Below are 22,856 nucleotides of genomic sequence, written 5' to 3' on the forward strand. Positions count from 1 at the left end.
CCCACCGGACAGGGATAAAACTTCAGGAAATTTTATATTCTGGAAAGCTGTCTAAAGCTCAAACTACACGCTTTTAAAAGCTTGAGGTAAAAAAGAAGTTGTAAATGATCAACATGTCAGCCTTGAAGCCAATTTTCCTCGATTTCCTTTTATTTTTTTCAATCTCTCTGGGTTTAGTATTTTACTGAACCACATGTCGCCTCAAGGGGGATTTAGCAAAGACAACTACCATGTCACTGTAATGATTTACGTTACCTAAACAATATCGTGTACTATTAGAGCTACATATTACGCAAGGACAACTTGAATCTGCTTTAAAACAAAATGCAGCTCAGTTGGCATCTGTGGAAAAAACACTGTCAAATTAATGCACTACCACACGTACGCTATGCGTTCCTATTTTTAAAAATATCCCGTATCTCCTCCTGTGACCTTCGAATGGTCACGGGATAGCGTAGCTTTGTAGATTAGGAGCAAAATTGAACGCGTAAAGTAAACCACCACGTGCAGAAACGTCAATGAAGATTAAGATTATTTATTCCCAAGTAGCAGAGTAGCGATGTGGTTGTGATGATAAACGATTACGGTTCGAACTAAAAGGCAATTAAAAAACGAAACGGAACTAAGAATAATGAGCAACTAAATACGACGGTACGATACGACGTGAAACTAATTAGCAAAAATCAGAAAAATAAACGATAAACTAAACCAAGCATGGAAACAACATAAATCGACTTACTTTGGTGAAGCTCCTAAGTACTTAAAAAAAAAAGAGCGATGGATTTGTAAAGCCTGGGATAGCACGATCACGATCACAGCAGCGATAAAAAAAGAACTCAATCGTTTCCTCAGACTCCCTCAATATACCGTAATCCGAGAGACTAAACTTAACTAAAGCCCGGTTTACATTGAAGAAATTTCGGGCATGGCTCGTGTGAAATTGGCACGGGTGCCTAAAAAGAGCTCGGAAAACTTTGTTTACACTACATCATTTTTACCGTATCAAAAACACCGTGCCAAAATTTTTGGGCCCGAGTAAGTTCTCTTGTAGACATGCGCAGTTCAATTATAACCAAGAACGTCCGCGTGATTTTGGTGGAGAATGAGCAGCCATCTTGAAATATACACAAAAAAACCGCTTGCCTATATGAATCAAGGCTCAAATTTGGGCCTTTAAAGTGTGTGCCTATTTTTTCAGCACCCGTACCATTTTCACCCATGCTCGGACTACCTCGCCGAAGGTCCCAGCACTGGTAAGAATTTTGGTTCGGTACGGATGAAAATTGGTACTGACAGGTTGTTTACACTGCAAATTTTATCCGAGCCGAACCTTTTTTTTTGGGACCCGTGCCAATACTGAATTTCTGTAGTGTAAAACCGGGCTTAAATTACATAACAAGAAGGCGATAGTGAAATAAACCAGAAACATGAAATGAAGAAGATATTTACAAAAACAACTGTGCTAACGAGATAAAAGTGCGATCTAAACGTAAAACATCCTATGGTCAAGTACCATTATACTGCGTGCGGTACTTTTTTCAGGGCGGTATGAGGCAGGCACGGAACAGTTTCGGCTGTGTCTGTTCTCTCGAGAAGAGATCACTAGGGTTTTTTGGTTTCGTTTTTGATAGTTTTTCGTTCAGCTCCAGTGTAGAAGCATAACGAACTTTTGTAGTTTCTGAGAGCTATTTACTACTTTTTTTATAAAAGTGACGACACATTTGAAATTAAAGACATGTTTCGGTCGTGCAACGACCATCTTCAGTTGAAAGTAGAATTAATTTGAAGTTACATTTGAATTTATAATATGCTAAACAAAGATAAATAACAACGTGAAATAAATTGGGAATCTAACAAAATAGCCAAAGGTAACAAAAAAAGAGTGTACAATGGAACATGTTGATTAGAACGAGAGAGTTAAATTAACGTGATATAATTGCTTATTTAAAGAAGGTTGCTCCCAGGAAATATGTAAGGCCTCTTTTATCTTGACCTGGAATTTTGTGGTCGCACGGTCTATAACTTCAAAACATTCCGCAGAGCAGAAGTTACGGCATGCCTCGGATTGTTGAAGGTGTTTAAAGATATGTGAGGTCCTGTCCCTGTTTAAGTGTTCGCGAATGCGTGTCGAGAGGTGTCGGCTGGTTTCGCCGACATAGCAAGAATTACAGCTTGCACAGGTAAACTTGTAGACAACATTCGAACAGAGTTCAACAGGCACAGGGTCCTTCACACTAAACATGTTACGGATCTTGAAGGAAGAAAAGGCTAGCTTAACATCAAGATTGTTACAATAACGTTTAAGTAATTTACGTAATCTGTTTTGTGCTACAATAGAGAAGGGCCCAACATAAGGTAATTTGAAAAATGTGTAGGATTAGAGGGAGGACTAGTAGGTGTGTTCGAAAGGGTCTGAGTTTTTGTAATATACTGCTTAATGACTCTCTCAACGATATGACTGGGGAAAAGGTTTTTACGTAAGATTAATAACAATTTCTTGATATCCTCATGGAAGCCTATCCATGTGTTGTTGATCTTATACGTTCTGTCAACTAGAGTCCTGATTAAGCCAAGTTTGTAAGAGAATGGGGTAAAACTAAAATAATTAGTTAATAGACCGGTGAACGTTTTCTTACGATAGACCCTGGTAATAGGAGAAAGAGGTTGACTGTTGTCAATCAGAACATCCAAAAAGGGGATTTTTTTTATCCATCTCTTTTTCCATGGTGAAACGTATATTGGGATGTCTATCGTTGATGTAGTCAAAAAACAAAGTAGCGTCATGTTCAGTGTCAAATAGACAAAAAGTATCGTCAACATACCGTCGATAAAGTAAAATACTGGAGGCCTTGTAGTTTTCCAACCAGATCCTTTCATGGTGACCCATGAAAAGATTAGCCAACACCGGGGCAAGGGGAGAGCCCATTGCCACCCCATCAATTTGATCAAAAAACGAACCCTTAAACAGGAAATGTGTTTGAGCAGTGGCAAAATTAAAAAGATTTCTGAGTTCAGTTTTAGTTAGCTGGAGATCAGGGTTGCCCTTGGAGATGTAGTCAACTGCCAGGTTGACACACTCCTCCAAGGGTATGTTTGTAAACAAACTTTCGACATCAAAGGAAACCATGAACTTTGCCGATAAAGGCAATTCATTGATTTCACGAACAAAAGTAAAAGTGTCTAAAGCACAATATTCAGATGGGATATGAGGTTCCAAAAGAATGCATAAATACTTAGCCAGCTCATAGTTGTATGTTCCAATTGAAGAAACTATAGGACGGAACGGAGGAGTTGAGTTCGGCTCACGGGCCTTATGCATCTTGGGGAGGCCGTAGATTCTAGCAGGTTGAGAGCCAGAGGGATAGATTTTGTCATAAACACAGCGATCCAAATGGCCATTCTTTAGAAGCTTCCTGAGGTAACGTTGTAGCCTACCTTCTCTTGACAAGGTGGGGTCTTCCGTGATAGGTCTAAATTTGGAAGTGTCATTGATGATCTTGAGAATACCATTGTCATATGCAATTCTGTCCAGGACCACAACACCATTTCCCTTGTCCGGTTTTAAAATCACGATGCTTTGTATCTTCTTCAAGTCCTTCAAGATTCGGTATTTCTTACGATCGGCAGTCGTTGGTCGATGTGCAGATACGTAGGAGTGTGCAAGATGAGAAAGGTCAGCCACCAGTTTGGCATCGTGTTGTTTATTAATGAGTTTCTTTGCCATAGTGCGATGTATGAGTTCAAAGCAAGTGAAGACATCAGTTTTGCTAATACTAGGTGGACATATGGAGTGTGTCAAACCGAACTTTAGCATGTCAAGATGTTCCGATGTGAGACAGCAAGATGAACTGTTGGTGACCGTCTCGTTTGCTGTAAAGGGAAGAACAGCGTTCCTCGTGAGTTTTCAAGTTTTCTGGTGTGGGTCTCGATAACTTTAGCTTCTGCTTGATGAACATTTCGGTTTATCGCTTTCTGAAGAATGTATAAGTCAATGCTACTAAGGACATCGCGGATCTGAGTTGATAGCTTATCCCGTGCATGGAGAAGCCTTCGGTACTCTTTGGTTCGTTTTGTGATGGCACTTTTGAGGAGATGTTTCCTGATGCTGATAACATCCTGTCGGGAAACGTTCGGTAACTGGAAACAAAGGAATTTAGGGAATACGTTGAAGGTCTGACAGTGCTTATCCCATGCACGGGATAAGCTATCAACTCAGATCCGCGATGTCCTTAGTAGCATCGACTTATACATTCTTCAGAAAGCGATAAACCGAAATGTTCATCAAGCAGAAGCTAAAGTTATCGAGACCCACACCAGAAAACTTGAAAAACTCACGAGGAACGCTGTTCTTCCCTTTACAGCAAACGAGACGGTCACCAACAGTTCATCTTGCTGTCTCACATCGGAACATCTTGACATGCTAAAGTTCGGTTTGACACACTCCATATGTCCACCTAGTATTAGCAAAACTGATGTCTTCACTTGCTTTGAACTCATACATCGCACTATGGCAAAGAAACTCATTAATAAACAACACGATGCCAAACTGGTGGCTGACCTTTCTCATCTTGCACACTCCTACGTATCTGCACATCGACCAACGACTGCCGATCGTAAGAAATACCGAATCTTGAAGGACTTGAAGAAGATACAAAGCATCGTGATTTTAAAACCGGACAAGGGAAATGGTGTTGTGGTCCTGGACAGAATTGCATATGACAATGGTATTCTCAAGATCATCAATGACACTTCCAAATTTAGACCTATCACGGAAGACCCCACCTTGTCAAGAGAAGGTAGGCTACAACGTTACCTCAGGAAGCTTCTAAAGAATGGCCATTTGGATCGCTGTGTTTATGACAAAATCTATCCCTCTGGCTCTCAACCTGCTAGAATCTACGGCCTCCCCAAGATGCATAAGGCCCGTGAGCCGAACTCAACTCCTCCGTTCCGTCCTATAGTTTCTTCAATTGGAACATACAACTATGAGCTGGCTAAGTATTTATGCATTCTTTTGGAACCTCATATCCCATCTGAATATTGTGCTTTAGACACTTTTACTTTTGTTCGTGAAATCAATGAATTGCCTTTATCGGCAAAGTTCATGGTTTCCTTTGATGTCGAAAGTTTGTTTACAAACATACCCTTGGAGGAGTGTGTCAACCTGGCAGTTGACTACATCTCCAAGGGCAACCCTGATCTCCAGCTAACTAAAACTGAACTCAGAAATCTTTTTAATTTTGCCACTGCTCAAACACATTTCCTGTTTAAGGGTTCGTTTTTTGATCAAATTGATGGGGTGGCAATGGGCTCTCCCCTTGCCCCGGTGTTGGCTAATCTTTTCATGGGTCACCATGAAAGGATCTGGTTGGAAAACTACAAGGCCTCCAGTATTTTACTTTATCGACGGTATGTTGACGATACTTTTTGTCTATTTGACACTGAACATGACGCTACTTTGTTTTTTGACTACATCAACGATAGACATCCCAATATACGTTTCACCATGGAAAAAGAGATGGATAAAAAAAAATCCCCTTTTTGGATGTTCTGATTGACAACAGTCAACCTCTTTCTCCTATTACCAGGGTCTATCGTAAGAAAACGTTCACCGGTCTATTAACTAATTATTTTAGTTTTACCCCATTCTCTTACAAACTTGGCTTAATCAGGACTCTAGTTGACAGAACGTATAAGATCAACAACACATGGATAGGCTTCCATGAGGATATCAAGAAATTGTTATTAATCTTACGTAAAAACCTTTTCCCCAGTCATATCGTTGAGAGAGTCATTAAGCAGTATATTACAAAAACTCAGACCCTTTCGAACACACCTACTAGTCCTCCCTCTAATCCTACACATTTTTCAAATTACCTTATGTTGGGCCCTTCTCTATTGTAGCACAAAACAGATTACGTAAATTACTTAAACGTTATTGTAACAATCTTGATGTTAAGCTAGCCTTTTCTTCCTTCAAGATCCGTAACATGTTTAGTGTGAAGGACCCTGTGCCTGTTGAACTCTGTTCGAATGTTGTCTACAAGTTTACCTGTGCAAGCTGTAATTCTTGCTATGTCGGCGAAACCAGCCGACACCTCTCGACACGCATTCGCGAACACTTAAACGGGGACAGGACCTCACATATCTTTAAACACCTTCAACAATCCGAGGCATGCCGTAACTCCTGCTCTGCGGAATGTTTTGAAGTTATAGACCGTGCGACCACAAAATTCCAGGTCAAGATAAAAGAGGCCTTACATATTTCCTGGGAGCAACCTTCTTTAAATAAGCAATTATATCACGTTAATTTAACTCTCTCGTTCTAATCAACATGTTCCATTGTACACTCTTTTTTTGTTACCTTTGGCTATTTTGTTAGATTCCCAATTTATTTCACGTTGTTATTTATCTTTGTTTAGCATATTATAAATTCAAATGTAACTTCAAATTAATTCTACTTTCAACTGAAGATGGTCGTTGCACTACCGAAACATGTCTTTAATTTCAAATGTGTCGTCACTTTTATAAAAATTGTTGTTAGTCTGCTTCTTTCCAGATCTTTTGGATATTTACTACTTGTACTTTTGCTGAGTTTTGAATTGATCATAGAGAGAGTTTTGGTGATTTGAACCCGGACTGGACTACTGGATCTAAGCTTTTTTGCTCAACGAGATTTCAGTTTGGAATTATGGAATTGTTAAAATTGAAACTTTGGACTGGAGTATGGAACACGCAATTACGGGATTTTAGATTTTAGCATTGAAAGAAATGGAGCACAGAAGTTGTGTTTTTGTCTTCGCCACTGCAGATTTAAACAGTTTTCAAGGAACAAGTCTCTTTTTTTCTTCGCCATGGCAGCTTTAAACAGTTTGCAGGGAACTAAACCAGGATTACGGAACCGGACGTCGAATATAGGATGATAAGTTGTTGATCTGTGATTTGTAATAAGGTTTTTGGATGCTTTAGAACTGATCTTGTAATTTTGGATGAACGGAATTAAGGAAGCAAGTAAAACTAGTTCCGTGGAATTTGAATAAAATCTCTTTCAAAAAACTAAATAAATAAATAAATAAATGAAGTAAGAAATAAGAAATAAAGAAATAATCCCGAATCCTGATAACCCCTAATAGGGCTTCGTTGTTTGCATTTGCAAATTTAGTAACATTAACAATAAGAGTTTTTACAACAAACAACGTCAACTTATGTTACAGATTTATCTTTCTGGTAATCTCTCGCCATTTTCCGAAGTTTTCCTGTGGTTGAAGTTCAGTGTAACTCGACAATTTGTGTTAACTGTTTGTGCATTCCACGGATACACCCTTTTAGACGTCTTGTTAAGTGAGGTGCCGGTTGTGTCACTCACCGTGACAATCTCGCTTAGGAATTGAAGAGTGAAAGGGAATCTTCTCTAAAACAAGAATTGAACTTGAGCATAATGTTTACAATCAAAATTGTTCGATCTCTTTTCAGTGGAAGTGTTGTATCCGAAATACACCAATTTCAAAAACGCTTGTTTTGGTTTTCAAATTTCCCGGGCGCTGCCATTTTGAATAATTGTGACGTGATGGTTGATTTCTTGCATTCACACAAACAGCTTTTGTTCTGAGACAAGAGGGCAACCATTACACGTCACAATTATTCAAAATGGTAGTTACCATTTGTCGTAGACCACCCGTACTTTTGCCGTTTCACTCTTGAAATTGATGAAACCGAACGTCCAACGTACCCTAATGCCATTTCGTGCTTTAATTACTCTTTTGAATGAAACCTTTGCTGGATATATTTTTGTCCCTATGAGCTTAAATAACCTCAATATCTTACTGACAGTCACGTAAATATTAAGTTCGCTTACTTTTTAGTTTCTTTGCCGTCCCTGGTGATTTGATGTGTTTTGCGGAAGGTTTATTTTCCCCTTCTTCACTGTCGCGTCGCCGGATTTTGGCGTAGAAAAGTTGCGATTTGTAGTTTTTATAGAACATATTCCCTGCACAGTTGAATCAATCGACCGTTGCAAATTACATGTACAGTTAATACCAGATGAAATAGCATGATGTCAAGCGGCCTCAAATTAAAAAAAAATAGCGAAGTTTGGGGTCTCATATTTTTACGACTTTCAAAGGGGTTCTTGTAAAACTTCGCATGTTCAGTAAATTAATTAGGCAAGAAAAATTGAGGGATGAGGCTTAGTTTTGGTTTTGATACCAAACTAGTTTTTCAGCTCCCAGACGTTTGCCTAATAATCGGTGGTTTTTTACAATTTTGCCTTGGTCACCACTCAGCAAAATATCGGTAAATCCCTATTTTCGACAATTTTCAAAGACTTGCCATATTTTTAATTCTAGGCCGTTTCCAAGGGATTTGTTGGCCAAACGAATTCTGAGATCCTTGGAGAGTCGATGCATCCTAGTTGGGCCATAATCTTACTTGTACTTGCTATTTTTTTCTTGGGTCCGCCTTAGGGGAGGAGGGTTGAGGGAAATCCCGATTTTCGGCACTATCACAGGACTTCTCTTCCTTTCATTTTTAGGCCATTTTACAAAGTGTTTCTAGCATAGGATATTTAAGAATTATTCTTTGAAATCGAGGTGAATAGTGGTAGAATATTTACCGAGCCACTTTTCACCGCGATTAATTGTTTTAGTATATACTCACGAAGTGATCTCAACAACAATTGCAGAAACATCATCCAAAGTCAATAGGCCATTTCCGAGTTGATGCCTGCCTCCTCTTCAAAGCGAGTCTCAGTGCGAAGCTTTTGTGATGGAAATTAGTTCTACTTTACATATGAATGAAAACTAATTTTCATAAGAAAAACTTCGCACTTAGACTCGCTTTGAAGAGGATGCAGACATCAACTCGGAAATGGCCTATTTCATTGGCATCTCAAGTCATGCGTAGAAAACGTGCAAGCGGCACAAAGCATGCGCGAAAGTGTTTACAGAAGCTTCAAACATGACTAATCTAAATAATCTTCGATAAAATCTTCGTCACAAACAGCAAATTGGTCATTTAGCACCGTTTCAATCAGCAATCTAAATCGAAAGTCTGCTTGTTAAAAATTTGTTTAATTTTCAGCAATAATTATCTGGAAAAACGAAGTAAACACTGGTTGGCAAAAGAATGAACTCTTCTCTTACCTTTAAAAACTTTCAGGCCAAATTTTGTGGCCCTCTTTGTCTTCTGTAGCACAGCATCATCTTGTATTCTCAATATTTCCGATTCGTAAATGCTGGCGAGTTTACGCCTGCCATTTTTTGTTTTGTTTGGATCAAGCATTATTCACTCCGTAGGGAGTGAATAATGCTCAATTACTCCAAAATGCGAACCAATCAGATTGCTTGAAACACCAAGATCACTGGGTGAGTATATACTAATCTGGGATACTCGAAAAATGAATGCATACAAGTAAGGCTATGATCCCACTTTTACTTACTGCTTTCTTAGCCCCTTGAAGTTTTCCCAGAAAATCGACTAATTTTTGACAATTTTGCCTTGGTCTTCCCTTTGCAAAATCTCGGAAAATCCTGATTTTAAAACTTTGAAAAGAAGCCTAAAATACCCTAGGATCCATGCAGAATCAACGCATGTTAATTATGCTGATTCGGCTCCTATCTTCTAGTAATTTGGCTAAAAACCGGCTATTTTTGACAATTTTGGCTTGTCCCTCCATGTAGGATGTGTGCATGTGTCACGGTTGAACATTTATTAGAGTATGGATGGATGGAAGGGTATGTATGTCGCACAATTTTGTCTGGTAAAGTCTAGATTAGGGTATCATTTTGCTGGAAACTGACCAGTTGCTTGAATTAGGTAGAGCAAGTCTGGGATGGAGTAGCGATTTTGGTTTTATTTATTCCGAAGTTCTGAAAAGGTCCACAAATACCTTTTTTAACATAAAAAAATGATGCAAAACATTTTAAATTCCGCTTTCTTTGCGTTACCTATTTTCTGTCCTAATTACCAGTATTACAATGATTAGCTCTTCGATTTATATCGAATTACCCAAATAACGAATTACATGGATTTTACAACAATTTCAAATTTTCAGTCCGTTTATCCCAATATCATTTGTGGTAGTCAAAATTCCCTGCTTTGGATCCCTTCCTTCGCTTTGTTTTTGCGAAGTGTCCGGTTCGCGTGTTCACAAGTTTGTTCGGCATCTGGAAGATGTTTAGATTTTCAATTACAACCTCTACTTTCATGGACAATTTAGGTCACTGTGAAAAAAGACAAAATAGATATCACGTTTTGGAACACAAGTGAGGATAAATTGACAAAGTGAATAGTCTTCCCTCTAGATCATCATTTGCAACTTTACAAGATATTTTTCCTTGTCTTGACCAAGAAAAATCACCAGTAAAAAAAAAAATTGAAAAAAATTAGAAAAGCATCGCGTCTTTATTCAAAACTTTAATAAACTAGATTATGCTGTTAAGTTGAACATTCTACGATACAAATGCACTGAAAATATTTTTTTGATGATCTTTGCTGAAAAGACCATTGAATACTTATCAGTGAAATTAATCTCCTCAATAAAGATTATTTATTTATTTATTAATACAACAAAAACAAACCATCCTTTGATTGTGGACGGGACTTTTTCCGTTCATTGTTACTTTTAAAGTGAGCAACATGGACCGCTCTAGCTTCTATTCACTTCAACATGCTAGCACTAAGTTTCACTAATTCTGCATCTTAGGGGAAATAGAAAGGTAAAAAGTCTATAAATCTAAACTCTATAAATCTAAATTTTTAAGAGGTATACAGATGGACATAAAACTTCTCATTACAAAAATATTCAAATTGTCAATATCTTATAAATTCCTACTATGACTAGCAATCCTACAAGAATAATAGCCTTGAGTAAAATACTTTTCAAATTTGAGAGGCAGCTTCCTCTCCACCTTGAGCTACCTATTTTGCCATTTTTTCCTTTTAAACTGTAATTTTGGAGGGAAACGGTTTATAATACCGGCAGTTCAGCATTCGGCCCCACACTGAGCTACAGAGAGGCATGGACCTACTTAGTCCACTGTATCATAAAGCTGCATTCAGGTCTCACCTAGATAACGGCAAAATAAGTTCACCACAGGTGGTTAGTTATTTCTATTCTATGCAAAGTCACCATGAAACTCATTAAAAAACAGCAATAAAAATAGTCAAAAAGTAGACATCTATTCTTAAATTTGTATATTACTTATTAATCTATGGCTGCGCAGTGTGTGTTCAATACTACTTGCTATTCTTCTCCTTATAGGTTATAATTATATGCTTGATGTTACTTGCCTCCTTACATTATCCTCTCTTTCAAATGAAAAATAAAGGGGAAAACACTAAACGAGCGGACAAGCATGTCAACATCATGGCAATAGAAACAGGCCTTCTATAATCTTACATTTGTTAAATCTCGCCTAATTTAGGGAATAAATCAGGAGTTAATTATAAACTATGAGAACGACTATACAAAAAAAAAATTTCCAAAAAAAAAAAAACCGAGACATCGATTTGCAGCTTAACGCCAACACATAAGTTGCTGGTGATGGCATAAGGGTGGGCAGACACGAGGGGCCATGTTGCAGGGACATGTTGCAGCGACAAAAAGGTGTTTAGTACACACTCATGCGACATGCATTAGAGTCGTGTAGCGGGGACATGTAGCAGGGACAAAATCACAACATTTACACATATGAAAATGTTGCGGGTACATGTTTCAGGGGTATGTTGCAGCGACGTGTCCTATGAAACTTCATGGGACATGCCTCGGGGACAAAATCACCCCCAAATTGGTGTTGCACCATTGTAAAAGTATCAGTTCACACGAGGGCACATGTCGCTGCAACATACCCCTGAAACATGTACCCGCAACATTTTCACATGTGTACACGTACATGTTGTGAATTTGTCCCTGCTACATGTCGCCTCAGTGTGCACTACACAAGTTTTTTGTCGCTGCAACATGTCCCTGCAACAGACTCCTCGTGTCTGCCCACCTTAAATCTGTTACACCAAAGTCATCCAAAAAAACAGTCATTTGGGAACCACTTTGACCGTGTTTTTCCTTGCTTTGTATTAGGTACATATATTTGTGTCGCTATCATTGGCCACATGAGTTGATTTAAGCTGGTTTTGAGGAGTTACCTTAAAAGGGTATTGTTACAACCTTGTCACTCAAGTGCAAGCAATGAAATTACGAGTTAACCTGTTCCTCAACGTACTTTTTCAAGTCCCCAAACAAAAAATGTTTTATAACTTTAAAAGCAAGGACACTGGCAAAAGGCTTCTCCACGATTAGCTGGGGAATGAAAGCCAGACAAGTACCGGAACATGTACCCAATAAAAAGCATGGATTTATTTACACGTTCAAAGTAGTCACCGTTCAACTGTATTCTGACTGGAAGACTTGGTGAAACAGCTTTTTGACATCGCTAGCAACCTGTATGTTGGCGTTAGGCTGCAAACCGATGTGTCGGGTTTTTTAAATAGTTGTTGGACGTTCTCTATATAGTTGTTTGCTTATTTGACGTAAAGCTGGTTTTGAGAAGTTACCTTACAAAAGGTATTTTTACACTCAAGTGCAGGTATCAAAATTACGAGTTGACCAGTTACACAGAGTACGTTTTCATGTCATTAAATCAAAAGGTTTTATAACTTTAAAAGAAAGGACACTTCTCCAGGATTAGCTGCACCTCGCATTGGCTCTATGTCTCGGAATACACTGTTGAAGTTAAGTCTCACAAGAAATAAGAAGTTAATCTTTCTAGGCTAAATACCCTTATCAATCGTTCACTTGGCCTTAAAAAAAATAAAGTTCACATCAAGAAAACGTAGTTCACATAGAAAATAAAATTTCAAAACATTTCTGAAGAAACGGTTGTTTTGAAGTTGTTCAAATGACTGACGCAAAATATTCTGTGTTTATAAAATAAACACCATCAAAGACGAGTGAACAAACAAATGCCATGAAGGCCAGTCATAAAATTTAACCACACAATGCTACGTTCCTGTCGCGGAATCACGAAAATAAAAGTATTTGAGACTTACTTAGAAATATTCTTCTCAAAATATGGAGATAAAAAAATAGCACTCTAAATTCATTTATTAAAATTGTTTTTCTCTGTGTCTCTATGAATCATATGGATCGCACAATAAAAAAATCCCAATTTCGTGGAAGAGTTACATCGTACTTAAACGATTTTGATTTTGGTGGCTCCAAGATGGTGTTCAGGATCGTTAAGAGCAAATGTCGAGCACCAGTAGAACGAATATATTATTGCGAGCCTCTAGAAATCCAAAACAAAACTTCGTTTTTATCACGCGCTAAAATATAGTCAACGAACAAAACCTGGACTTCACAAACTTGAACGCCTATTTGATTTCAGTTTAAGGGTTCAAAAAAGCAGTGGAAATTATGATTCTCGAATATCCATCTTTCACTATTGTGGTCAAAATCAATTGATAACGCGGCCATTAAAAGCTTTGGATGTGTTCACATACTCTCCACATTGGAGTAGACCACGTCTTTTTTCCTTGGCACATTGTCGTAAGTAGGTTCACTCTGTGGGACACCAAACTGTGTTATGTCTGCGTATTCTGTTCCTTCATAAACTGGTGCTCGGACAAGTGGTCTGGCAGTTGCGCCAGAAGCCTGAGGAGGGGGCTGAGTATTGGGCCTGAAATCGTCCAGTTCGGCATACTCTAATTCGCCAGGTTGCTGCAAAAAAAAGAAAAAGTTTGCCCTTAGTTATTATCAAGACTTTCCAGTCACCCACTCTTATAATTATTCACAACTTGTGAGGTTGTTAAGTGTTTAGGGGATCGAGGGGCCAGAAGACCATAATAGACTGCAAGCCCAAACTGTATCAAGTTTAAAGAAAAAAATAGCGATCTGGGCGCGGTTGTTCAAAAGCCGATTAACGCTAATCCCAGATTAAAAATTAACCAAGGAGTTTATTTCTCTACTCCCAAATGCTGCTCAACGCTGATATTCGCTAAAACTTTTCATCAGATGAAGTTAATCTTGAAAAAAAAAATAAGCAAAAGAAACTTTTACCAAAAAGGTGAAAACCCGAAACCAAAGTTTACGCTAATCCTGGATTAAGGTAACCGGCTTTCGAACAACCGGGCCCTGGTTGGTAAGCTCCTTCGAGAATTAAGTTCTTAGATCTTACAACGTGCAATGATTACTCAAGGATTGGGGTACCGATTGGCAATAATACCACCAAGGAAACATTGCAAAAGCAGCCATGGTCCGACCATTTTTTCTTTTGAATTACTGTTCAATTTTTTTTTAGATATCTTATAATTGTATATACATATAGATAATTATGTAATTCAGCTCTTGGGCTGCAAATAATAATTTTAATAAACTACTTACTTTCCTACTTACTAAACGGCATTCATGCTAAGGAATGAAATTATCATAAAGCTGGCCATACATGCAACACGAAAATTCAGCTTTAATATCAAATGAGTAGATTATTGCAAATTCACAATTGTAAGCAAGATCTGTGAGTTTGGAGAGCCAGCCTGTCATCAGAACTCTCCACGACCATGCAGCACCACTATTAACTTAGAAAATAACCCCTTCATTCATGGCTCAACACAGTATGTGGCTTGACAGACCAAGGTGTTGTGTCAGTTGCACAGGTGATGGGTCAACTTTAAAAAAACTAACTTTACATGGAAATAACCGTACCCTGTTACGCTTCTTGTTGGAATTCTTGGACTTGTCAACTTGGGCATACACATCAGTCACTGGTGTTTTGGTCTTCTTTTTCTTCTTCGACTTGTCAACTTGTGCATAAGTCACATCAGCAACAAGTCCTCCTTCCTGCAGCTGTTGAGCTGCACCAACAGCCGAGTATCCATCAGCCAGTTCATCTGGGTATGGACCTTGCCTGTAGTAATAAACCAAGAAAATGTCAACTGTCACGTATGTGCACGATCACTATTTTCTGGCATACCTACTTTCGAACGAGGAAATAAACTGAGAATAAGTAAGGTTGATAAAGGATTTCTTTGGTGAAATTGTGACATGACATAACAAAGACACGTTTCACAGCTTGGTATTGTCTTCTTAACATAGCAATTCACAAGAAAGAGTGCATCACAACAAAGCACTGATATTTAACCATGAACCCTCTAAGTGAGATCCCGATACTGATGCATCCAACAGGCACTATTGTGTGAGATTTTTTTGTAACGGGGATGCAGAAGAAGAGTAAACTTTCTCGCCCGAATGGCATATCTTACCATAAAACACCTTTATTATCATCTTATATCACAATATACGGAGGATAATTCCTTGAGTCAAAAATACAAAGATTCCTCAACTAAAAAAATGTTTTTGTCAAAGGTTGTTTTAAATATATGGAACACAATAAAAAGCTGATTTAATTATGTTAATAAAGGTACACTGAAAAGCACTTGCATGTTACAATCAAACCAATTTTAAAAAAAAACGCACACAAACGAAAACATGTCCCATGAGGAAAATGCAGTTTCAACAAGGAGAAATGCGTAGGAACAACCAGTAGGGCTAGTGTTTTAGGTTGCCTTCAAGTGAGGTTTCCGAGGAGGTGTGCAAAAAAAAGATAAACCATTGTGGTTGTCATACTTACAGACCGGCTGTTGCTGATCCAGCTAGAAAAAAGAATAAGAGGGAACAGGTTGATACAATTCTAAAGAACGATATGGGCTACGACTCACCCACATTAACAAACCTCATGGGCAAGACTGCTGGAAAATTGACCCATTTAAACAGTTTGAGGAATTCACTTACCAACTAACCCTATCCCATGTTGACAGAAGGCTCTAAAATACTATAGAAACAAGCGTTCAGCGCGTATAAGAGCAAGGGCTCCTCTTTATTGTTACGTGACATGCTAAAAATAAACTTTTAAAAAGGTGAAAAAGACATCTGCTAGCATCCTTTCAGCTTGGAAGCACGCTTTGTCTTGAAAGCAGAGCAACATTGGACTGGATTGAACTTGCCCTAAAGCCTAATGCGACTGTACAGTTTGTTTCCTCAATTGAGATCATACGACGATACTCAGGGCCTTTGTTTTGTTCATTAAAAAGAGTGCAGAAATAACTTGTCATGCTTGCAGGTTCTGTTTCCTCGACCCAACTGATTACAATGACATGTACTCACTTTCTGATGGGGTCTTCCTTCGTTTCCTCCAAATCACAAGAATGATCAGACCGAGAATGAGAAGAACTCCAACAGCTGCTGCTCCGGCAATAATGGCGGGAGTTACTCCTGTTGGCCCTGTTTGTGCATTTGGGTCTGCTGTCGCTAACAAAAAAGGAAAACTGACTCATAACTCAGAAATACTGGTAAATTACATTCACATGTATGATGATCTTTCATCATTGTGAGGACAATACAATGAATATGACACCCTCTAATTATTTTTGATGATTCAACCCTTTGCTCACCTAGGTTAGGTACTTCAAATGTCTGAATGTTGTCTTCATTCTTGGCACTCTCACCAAATGCGTTGGTTGCAGTCACCATCAATTCATAGTTTTTGCCTCTCTCTAAGGAAACAACGTATTCAAGCTTGAAAGCATCTTTTACTTTTAAGTCTGCCACTTTTTTCCACTCTTCATCACCAACAATTCTTGTGTAGATGGAGTACTTAATGATGGTTGCTCCATTATTTTCTGGTTCTTCCCAACTGAGAATTACAGTGTCATCTTTTCCCTCAACTTGAATATTTACAGGCTCCGGAATATCTATTGAGATTAAAATACACAGATGCACACTTTTTAGTTATGTCCAAAAAAAATACTATGCTGCCCTTTGGTTGCCTGTTTGGGTTTTAAAAAAAGGATAATCAACAAAACCTCCTAGGAGGAAAAAAAAAACAGCGCACAGCAAGCATTTTTATGGGGCAAAATTCAAGATCCAACCACCTTTCCTGTGCTTCCCTTCTGACCTCTAGAAAACTCTTCATTATTTTCAAAACTTTTATGTTAATTTACTTATTTCAAACTCTATTGGGTAATACACACTAATATGGAATAAAAAAAGTAAAAATGGATGCCCAAAATGGAAAAGTGCAAGTGGGACGCTCAGACCCATCCAAGGTGCCCACCCATGGGAAAGAAAGAAATGAAAATACATACAATAAAAAAATCTAAAAACCAAGAAAAAAGCCAAGAAAACTGTCAAAGTGCATTAAAGTACAATGTATCTCGACAAAATTGCAAGATGCGCAACTCCTTATTATAGCAGTTCTGCCTACCTCCTGAAACATTAAGTTTTCTGATGTTTCGTCCTTCTCGCAAACTTTCACCGAACCGATTTCTGGCAGTAACCACAAACTCATACACCTTGTTTTTCTCCAATGAAACAACCACTTGACGCCTTGATACGTCCTTAATTTCCCGTATTTTGATCCATTCCCCTTTTATATCACCCTTTTTTACATCTCGTCGATACACCGTGTACCGAGTTATGGATGCTCCGTTGTTCTGTGGCTCATTCCATTTTATTGTCACTTCTTTACTTTTGCTTACAGCAAGCAAATCTATAATTTCAGCAGTAGCTGGGGCCCCTAAAAATCAAATATGGCGATAAAAGCATTCATTGTATGACAAACATTGTGCCAAAAAGTCTGATTCCCCTTTGCATCAACCCAAATGCAGAGGTAACCTGAAAAGTTGATTCTCTCGTGAGATTAAAGTGAGCTGTACAATCCCTTGTTATTGCTAACGGTTTCTGCTTCTTTATAAAATAAACAGAAAATCTATCAAGTCTTACTGTCCCAGATAATAACAGAAATAAAATGCTCCCATACATATAATTGACAAGGCGGTTTAAAGTCAGCAATTCTCCTTTATGACATCAATGATCAGTGAACAATGAAAGCCAGGAAAACTGCACTTCCCCTAAGATCTTTTCAAAGGTGGTGCAAACATCCTAAACAATTTCTTCAAATTATTTTTTACACCCTATTTCACTACCATCATTCTAGTAATTTCTCATTGACAGAAAGTCATTGTAACTGTAATTGATACAGCAACTTTGCAAACAGAAATAGTAGAGAAACCATTAACCCAACTCTACCAAAGCACTGTAGCTTATATTAAAAAATCAATCAAAACACACACTGCATCTTAATGCAGTATCACTAATGTAAGATAAGATTTCTCACCTTGATACTTAGTCATCACGTTCTTTTCATCTGCCTTTCCTTCAAAAACCTTATTTAGGGCAGAGACCCTCAAAGTATAGTTCGTGCTTTTGGTCAAACTATTATCCACAAAGTACTGAAGCTTGTCAGAGGTTGTGGTTTTATTTATTATCACTTTTCCATCCTGCAGAACTATTACACGATATCCTGTGATATTACTCCCTCCATTAACAATTGGTGGAGTCCATTTTACCCACAATGATTCAACCTGAATGTCTTCATCCTGTGTCGTGATGGCTGGTGCATCGGGTGCCCCTTAATATAATAAAAATGTACATGATTACATTGTTATATGCAGTATTGAGGAAATGAAGAAATGATCCTCACACTCATCTGGACAATTTAAGCCACTTTATACATGTAGCAGACACCTGAAAAATTTAGGTGGCTCCAACGGGATTCAAATCCAAGACCTCTGAGATGCTGGTGCAATGCTCTACCAGCTGAGCTATATAATTTTGGGAGCAGGTCAATGGATGGGCCCATTTGTTCCCGTGAAGGACTCAACCGTTGTTAGTTATTACAAGGATCAAAAATGCAAAACACATACATGTAACAAAACAACAACAACAACAACAACAATAATAATAATAATAATCATAATAATAATATCGCTTTGTTGATCCATACGATGTTTTGAAATTCATCTTTAATCAAGACATGTTTCGGATGAAACGTCATCCAATGTCAGTTGTACAATGAGGAATAAACTTAAGTTTAAGTCGTGCTGCTACGAAGTTTCAGTAATAATAATAATAATAATAATAATAATAATAATAGTAATGAATTTTAAGAAAATGACATAACCTTTGAGTTTATAATACACGTTTTGGCTGAAAACTCTGCCATCCTTATATTCAGAGAGAACAACCCTCTTTGAATCAACAATTACACCATGTCAATCTAAAACTATCTTTTTAATTCCCACACTTTCACGCTATACTTACTATTTTCACATTAGCATTCTCTATTTATTACAAATTCAGCTTTCATTGCTTTGTATTCTGACCAACTGAGGATGCCAGACGTTTCTGTTGAAGCATGCATTATAAACTCAAAGGTTTCATCGTTGTCTTAAAGTTCTTTAATAATAATAATAATAATAATAATAATAATAATAATAATAATAATAATAATAATAATAATAATAATAATATGAGAATCCAGACCGATAAAGAACTTGATCACAATAAGCCAGATATTGTGATCTTGGATAAATAAAGTAGCCTTTGCAAAATTATTGAGGTAACATGTCTTCTTGATACGAGAATCCTGGAAGCAGAAACAGAGAAAATTGGCCGTTATCAAGAACTCAAATATGAATTGGAACGAACTTGGAACTGTAAAGAAGTTAAAGTTATACCTATTGTGATTGGATCGCATGGGACAATCTCTAAAACATTCGAATCTTGGCTAACTCAAGTTAGCAAGAAAATTCATTTCGAAACGCTACAAAAAGCTTGCCTCCTTGGAACTTCAAGAATTCTGTGATAGGTCTTAAACATCTAAGGCTACGGGATGTAGCTCGATGCTTAAGGAAAATCCCCAGTCAAAACAACACCCAATAGACCGTATTAATTGTCAATAATAATAATAATAATAATAATAATAATAATAATAATAATAATAATAACAACAACAATAATGATAATCATAATATTAACAACAACATCATCATCACGGAATTGCAAAAGATCATTTTATTGAGTACACTGCATATTCTGATGAAGGTGTTATCAATGCAATAGAACTACAGCTGTACCCCAACTTCTGGTACCTGAAGACCACGATTCTGGATTATTAGCAAACACTTCTCAGGAAACAATAATAATAATAATAATGAAAATAATAACGATAACGATAACAACAACAATAACGTGTGATCATTCAATGTGTATTTCTAGAAACACAATTTACTGCATCTTTGGTGATCATGGTGTTTGTTATTTCAGTCGATCTTTCTTCAAGTGGCACACCTACTTTTAAATGTGAATGGACTCTTCGCTTCACATACACATACATGTACATGGACATGTAACCATTAGCAGGGACACTACACGGCTAACTTACTTATTTGATCCACTTGAACTGTGTCTTTATCTACCGAACCCACAGTGTTGTCAGCTTCACACAAGTATGATCCAAAGTCTCCATCCTTTTGCATCAGTAAACGTAACACGTTTTCACTGCCGACAACTCTCTTTATTTCAGCTCCATTAGGTCCTTTCCAAATGATTGTTGGGGTTGGAACACCATTTGCTTTGCAGACAAAAGTAACATTCTGTGCAATCCAAGACTCATGTGGTGACGGGGGAGAAACTTTTTCTATGTAAGCTGGGTCTGAAAACAACATTGATCATCAGTACGATTAACAAAGTATTACATTATATGAAAAAAACATTAATGCTTAGCCTATTTCAAATATGGAATTGAACGAAAAATAACGAAACAGAAACAGCAAAAATACCACTGAAAGGTAACACTTTGGAGTGTTAAGTATTTATGAGTCAACGAGTCAATGAGTTGGTGCAGTTAATTAAACCATAAAATGAAAGCAAAAATTTCAGAGAGTGCTTAGGCCTTACCACTGAAACGAGGGCTTAGGCTTTATTGACTGTGAGTCTCATTGACTCATGACTCAGAGTCATTGACTCATAAAACAGGCATCCTCAACATTTTGATGTGAAGGACAACAAAGAGGTTTTAGTATGGTATTTTAATGGTTGTTATTGTTTTTTGCATTGTACATTGAACATGTGGTTTTTTCGCATTTACCATACACAGCATGGATTATGATGCCTCAAGGTGTTAAAGTGGTACTACGACCAAAAAAACAAATATATTTTTTCTTTGGATTTTAAAACTATGTTAACTAAACACTAACTGACCCAAGTTTTAAGTTTTGATTTTAAAAAGACACCTGTTTATTTTAACTGAAATTTTCTTATTTATTGGTCCGCCATTACTAACTTTAAAATCTTGAGAGACCTGGGTCGAGGAGAAAATGACGTCAAAGACTCACTATTTTAAAAATGCAATGTGTGTGTACGCGGCTGAATTAATATGCAGCACGGGAGTTTCGGGCTTTCAGACTTTTAAACCCGTGTTTTGCATATATAATAAATTGCGCTTACACACTGTAATTTTAAGCTAGTGATTAAATGATGTCAAATTCCCTAGATCCAACCCTCTGAGGTCTAGTCGGTCAGTTTTGAACGTGAGCAATGGTGGACCGTGAAATCCAAAACTTACACTCAAAATAAACAGCCTTTGGATAAAACTCAAAGCTCAAAATTCTGCCAGTTAGGTGTTAAGCGAACACACTTTCAAAATCTGAAGAAAAAAGGAAACGTTTTTTTAATCATATTACCACTTTAAAAAGAAGATGATGATGATACAAAGGGGGTGAAAAGCAAACAACAACAACTACAACTACTACTGCTACTGGTGCTGCTCCATCTGCTACTGCTACTACTGCCTGCTACTGCTACTGCTTCTGCTGCTTCTACTACATTGACTCCTAATAACTCAAACCCTTGCTAACTCAAACCAAAACTGATTTCCCTGAATTTCCGTCATACATCTCCTGCAGCTGCTGCCGCTGCTGCTCCTGCTACTACTACTACTTTGTCAACATAGCTAAATAAGCATCCAAACATGTAATAACATGGTGAAAGGAACAAGGTCCTGTATTGTACATTTAAAAGTTTGCATAAATTTAGTCATGCTTAATCAACTGATAAATGCAAGGCATACAACGGAGTTATAGATTCAATCAGAAAGAGTCAAAGTTAAAAGTGCAAACAGACAAGTCAGAAAAATCCCAAAGAAGTAAAAAAGATGTATCCAAATTAACACGAGCAAGCAAGGAAATGCATTGCAAAAGAAAAATATTACTGTACAACCAATCATAGTAAAAAGGCACATAGCAAAACAAGGTATGGATAAATGTATGTGAAGCCACAAAAATTTAAAATCTCCATTGTTACCAAGAATGGTATGTTTTTCCTCAGAGTGAGAGTCAACATTAATTTTTAATCTGTCGCCTTAGGGTAAAATATCATTTAGTGTCTGTAAATTGCCTTTAATATGGACTCTGAGATCCAAGAGAATATAAATAAAAAATCATAGGAATTTATAAAATAATAAGGATAGTACGTGCACTCTCATTGGTCAATAGGTGAGAGTGTGGAAACACGGCTGTGACATCGCACGAATTTTGATTGGTTATGTGTTGTTAGACGCACATTTTGATTGGCTGGTAGGAAATAATTATTCGCGAGTATCGAGAAAATCTTTTTCAATCAAGAAGTAAAAAAACCCAGCATTTTCCTTCATTTGTTGAATTATCTTTGAGAAATATTTTATAAAAACAATAGAGGACTTTTTCTGTGTTTCCATAGTCTTCATTTGATTTGTTTTGGTATGTCTAGTCGTTTCTAGCTGTCAATTCTTTTATGTTGATTTTCTTTTACTTGGTGCATTTGATGGTGCTACGTATTAATACTGTCAACCCTGAATCACCCCCTTACCCCCTTATAAGTAAAACCATCTGGTGTTAAGAGTGAAATTTATAAGTGCCACTCTTTGAAAGAAAAGGGTTACCTTTTTGCAACTTTAATCATCACTATAAAGATCTCTCTTAATAAA

The 22,856-nt window shown here is 37.4% G+C and overlaps 3 protein-coding genes across 5 annotated transcripts in view; 1 reads left to right on the forward strand and 2 right to left on the reverse strand.

Moving 5' to 3' along the window:
- Positions 1–2,674: 2,674 nt before the first annotated feature.
- Positions 2,675–3,724, reverse strand: LOC137981959 (uncharacterized). Its single transcript, XM_068828983.1, has one exon. The coding sequence runs from the start codon at positions 3,722–3,724 to the stop codon at positions 2,675–2,677; it is 1,050 nt and encodes a 349-aa protein (XP_068685084.1).
- A 783-nt stretch (positions 3,725–4,507) lies between these two features.
- LOC137981960 (uncharacterized) lies at positions 4,508–5,554 on the forward strand. The gene has a single exon (XM_068828984.1). The coding sequence runs from the start codon at positions 4,508–4,510 to the stop codon at positions 5,552–5,554; it is 1,047 nt and encodes a 348-aa protein (XP_068685085.1).
- A 4,828-nt stretch (positions 5,555–10,382) lies between these two features.
- LOC137983199 (neural cell adhesion molecule 2-like) overlaps positions 10,383–22,856 on the reverse strand; it is a 63,827-nt gene continuing 51,353 nt past the window's right edge. For all 3 annotated transcript variants that reach the window (XM_068830388.1, XM_068830386.1, XM_068830387.1), the window contains 8 exons: positions 20,277–20,546; positions 18,168–18,461; positions 17,256–17,567; positions 16,444–16,743; positions 16,157–16,300; positions 15,624–15,645; positions 14,699–14,900; positions 10,383–13,714 (listed from right to left, as the gene is read on the reverse strand). In XM_068830388.1, coding sequence (XP_068686489.1) covers positions 13,490–13,714; positions 14,699–14,900; positions 15,624–15,645; positions 16,157–16,300; positions 16,444–16,743; positions 17,256–17,567; positions 18,168–18,461; positions 20,277–20,546 — 1,769 coding nt within the window. In that variant the 3' untranslated portion in view covers positions 10,383–13,489. The remainder of the gene's footprint in view (positions 13,715–14,698; positions 14,901–15,623; positions 15,646–16,156; positions 16,301–16,443; positions 16,744–17,255; positions 17,568–18,167; positions 18,462–20,276; positions 20,547–22,856) is intronic.

Source organism: Montipora foliosa, chromosome 13 (genome assembly GCF_036669935.1).
Source record: "Montipora foliosa isolate CH-2021 chromosome 13, ASM3666993v2, whole genome shotgun sequence".
Lineage (NCBI taxonomy): Eukaryota > Metazoa > Cnidaria > Anthozoa > Scleractinia > Acroporidae > Montipora > Montipora foliosa.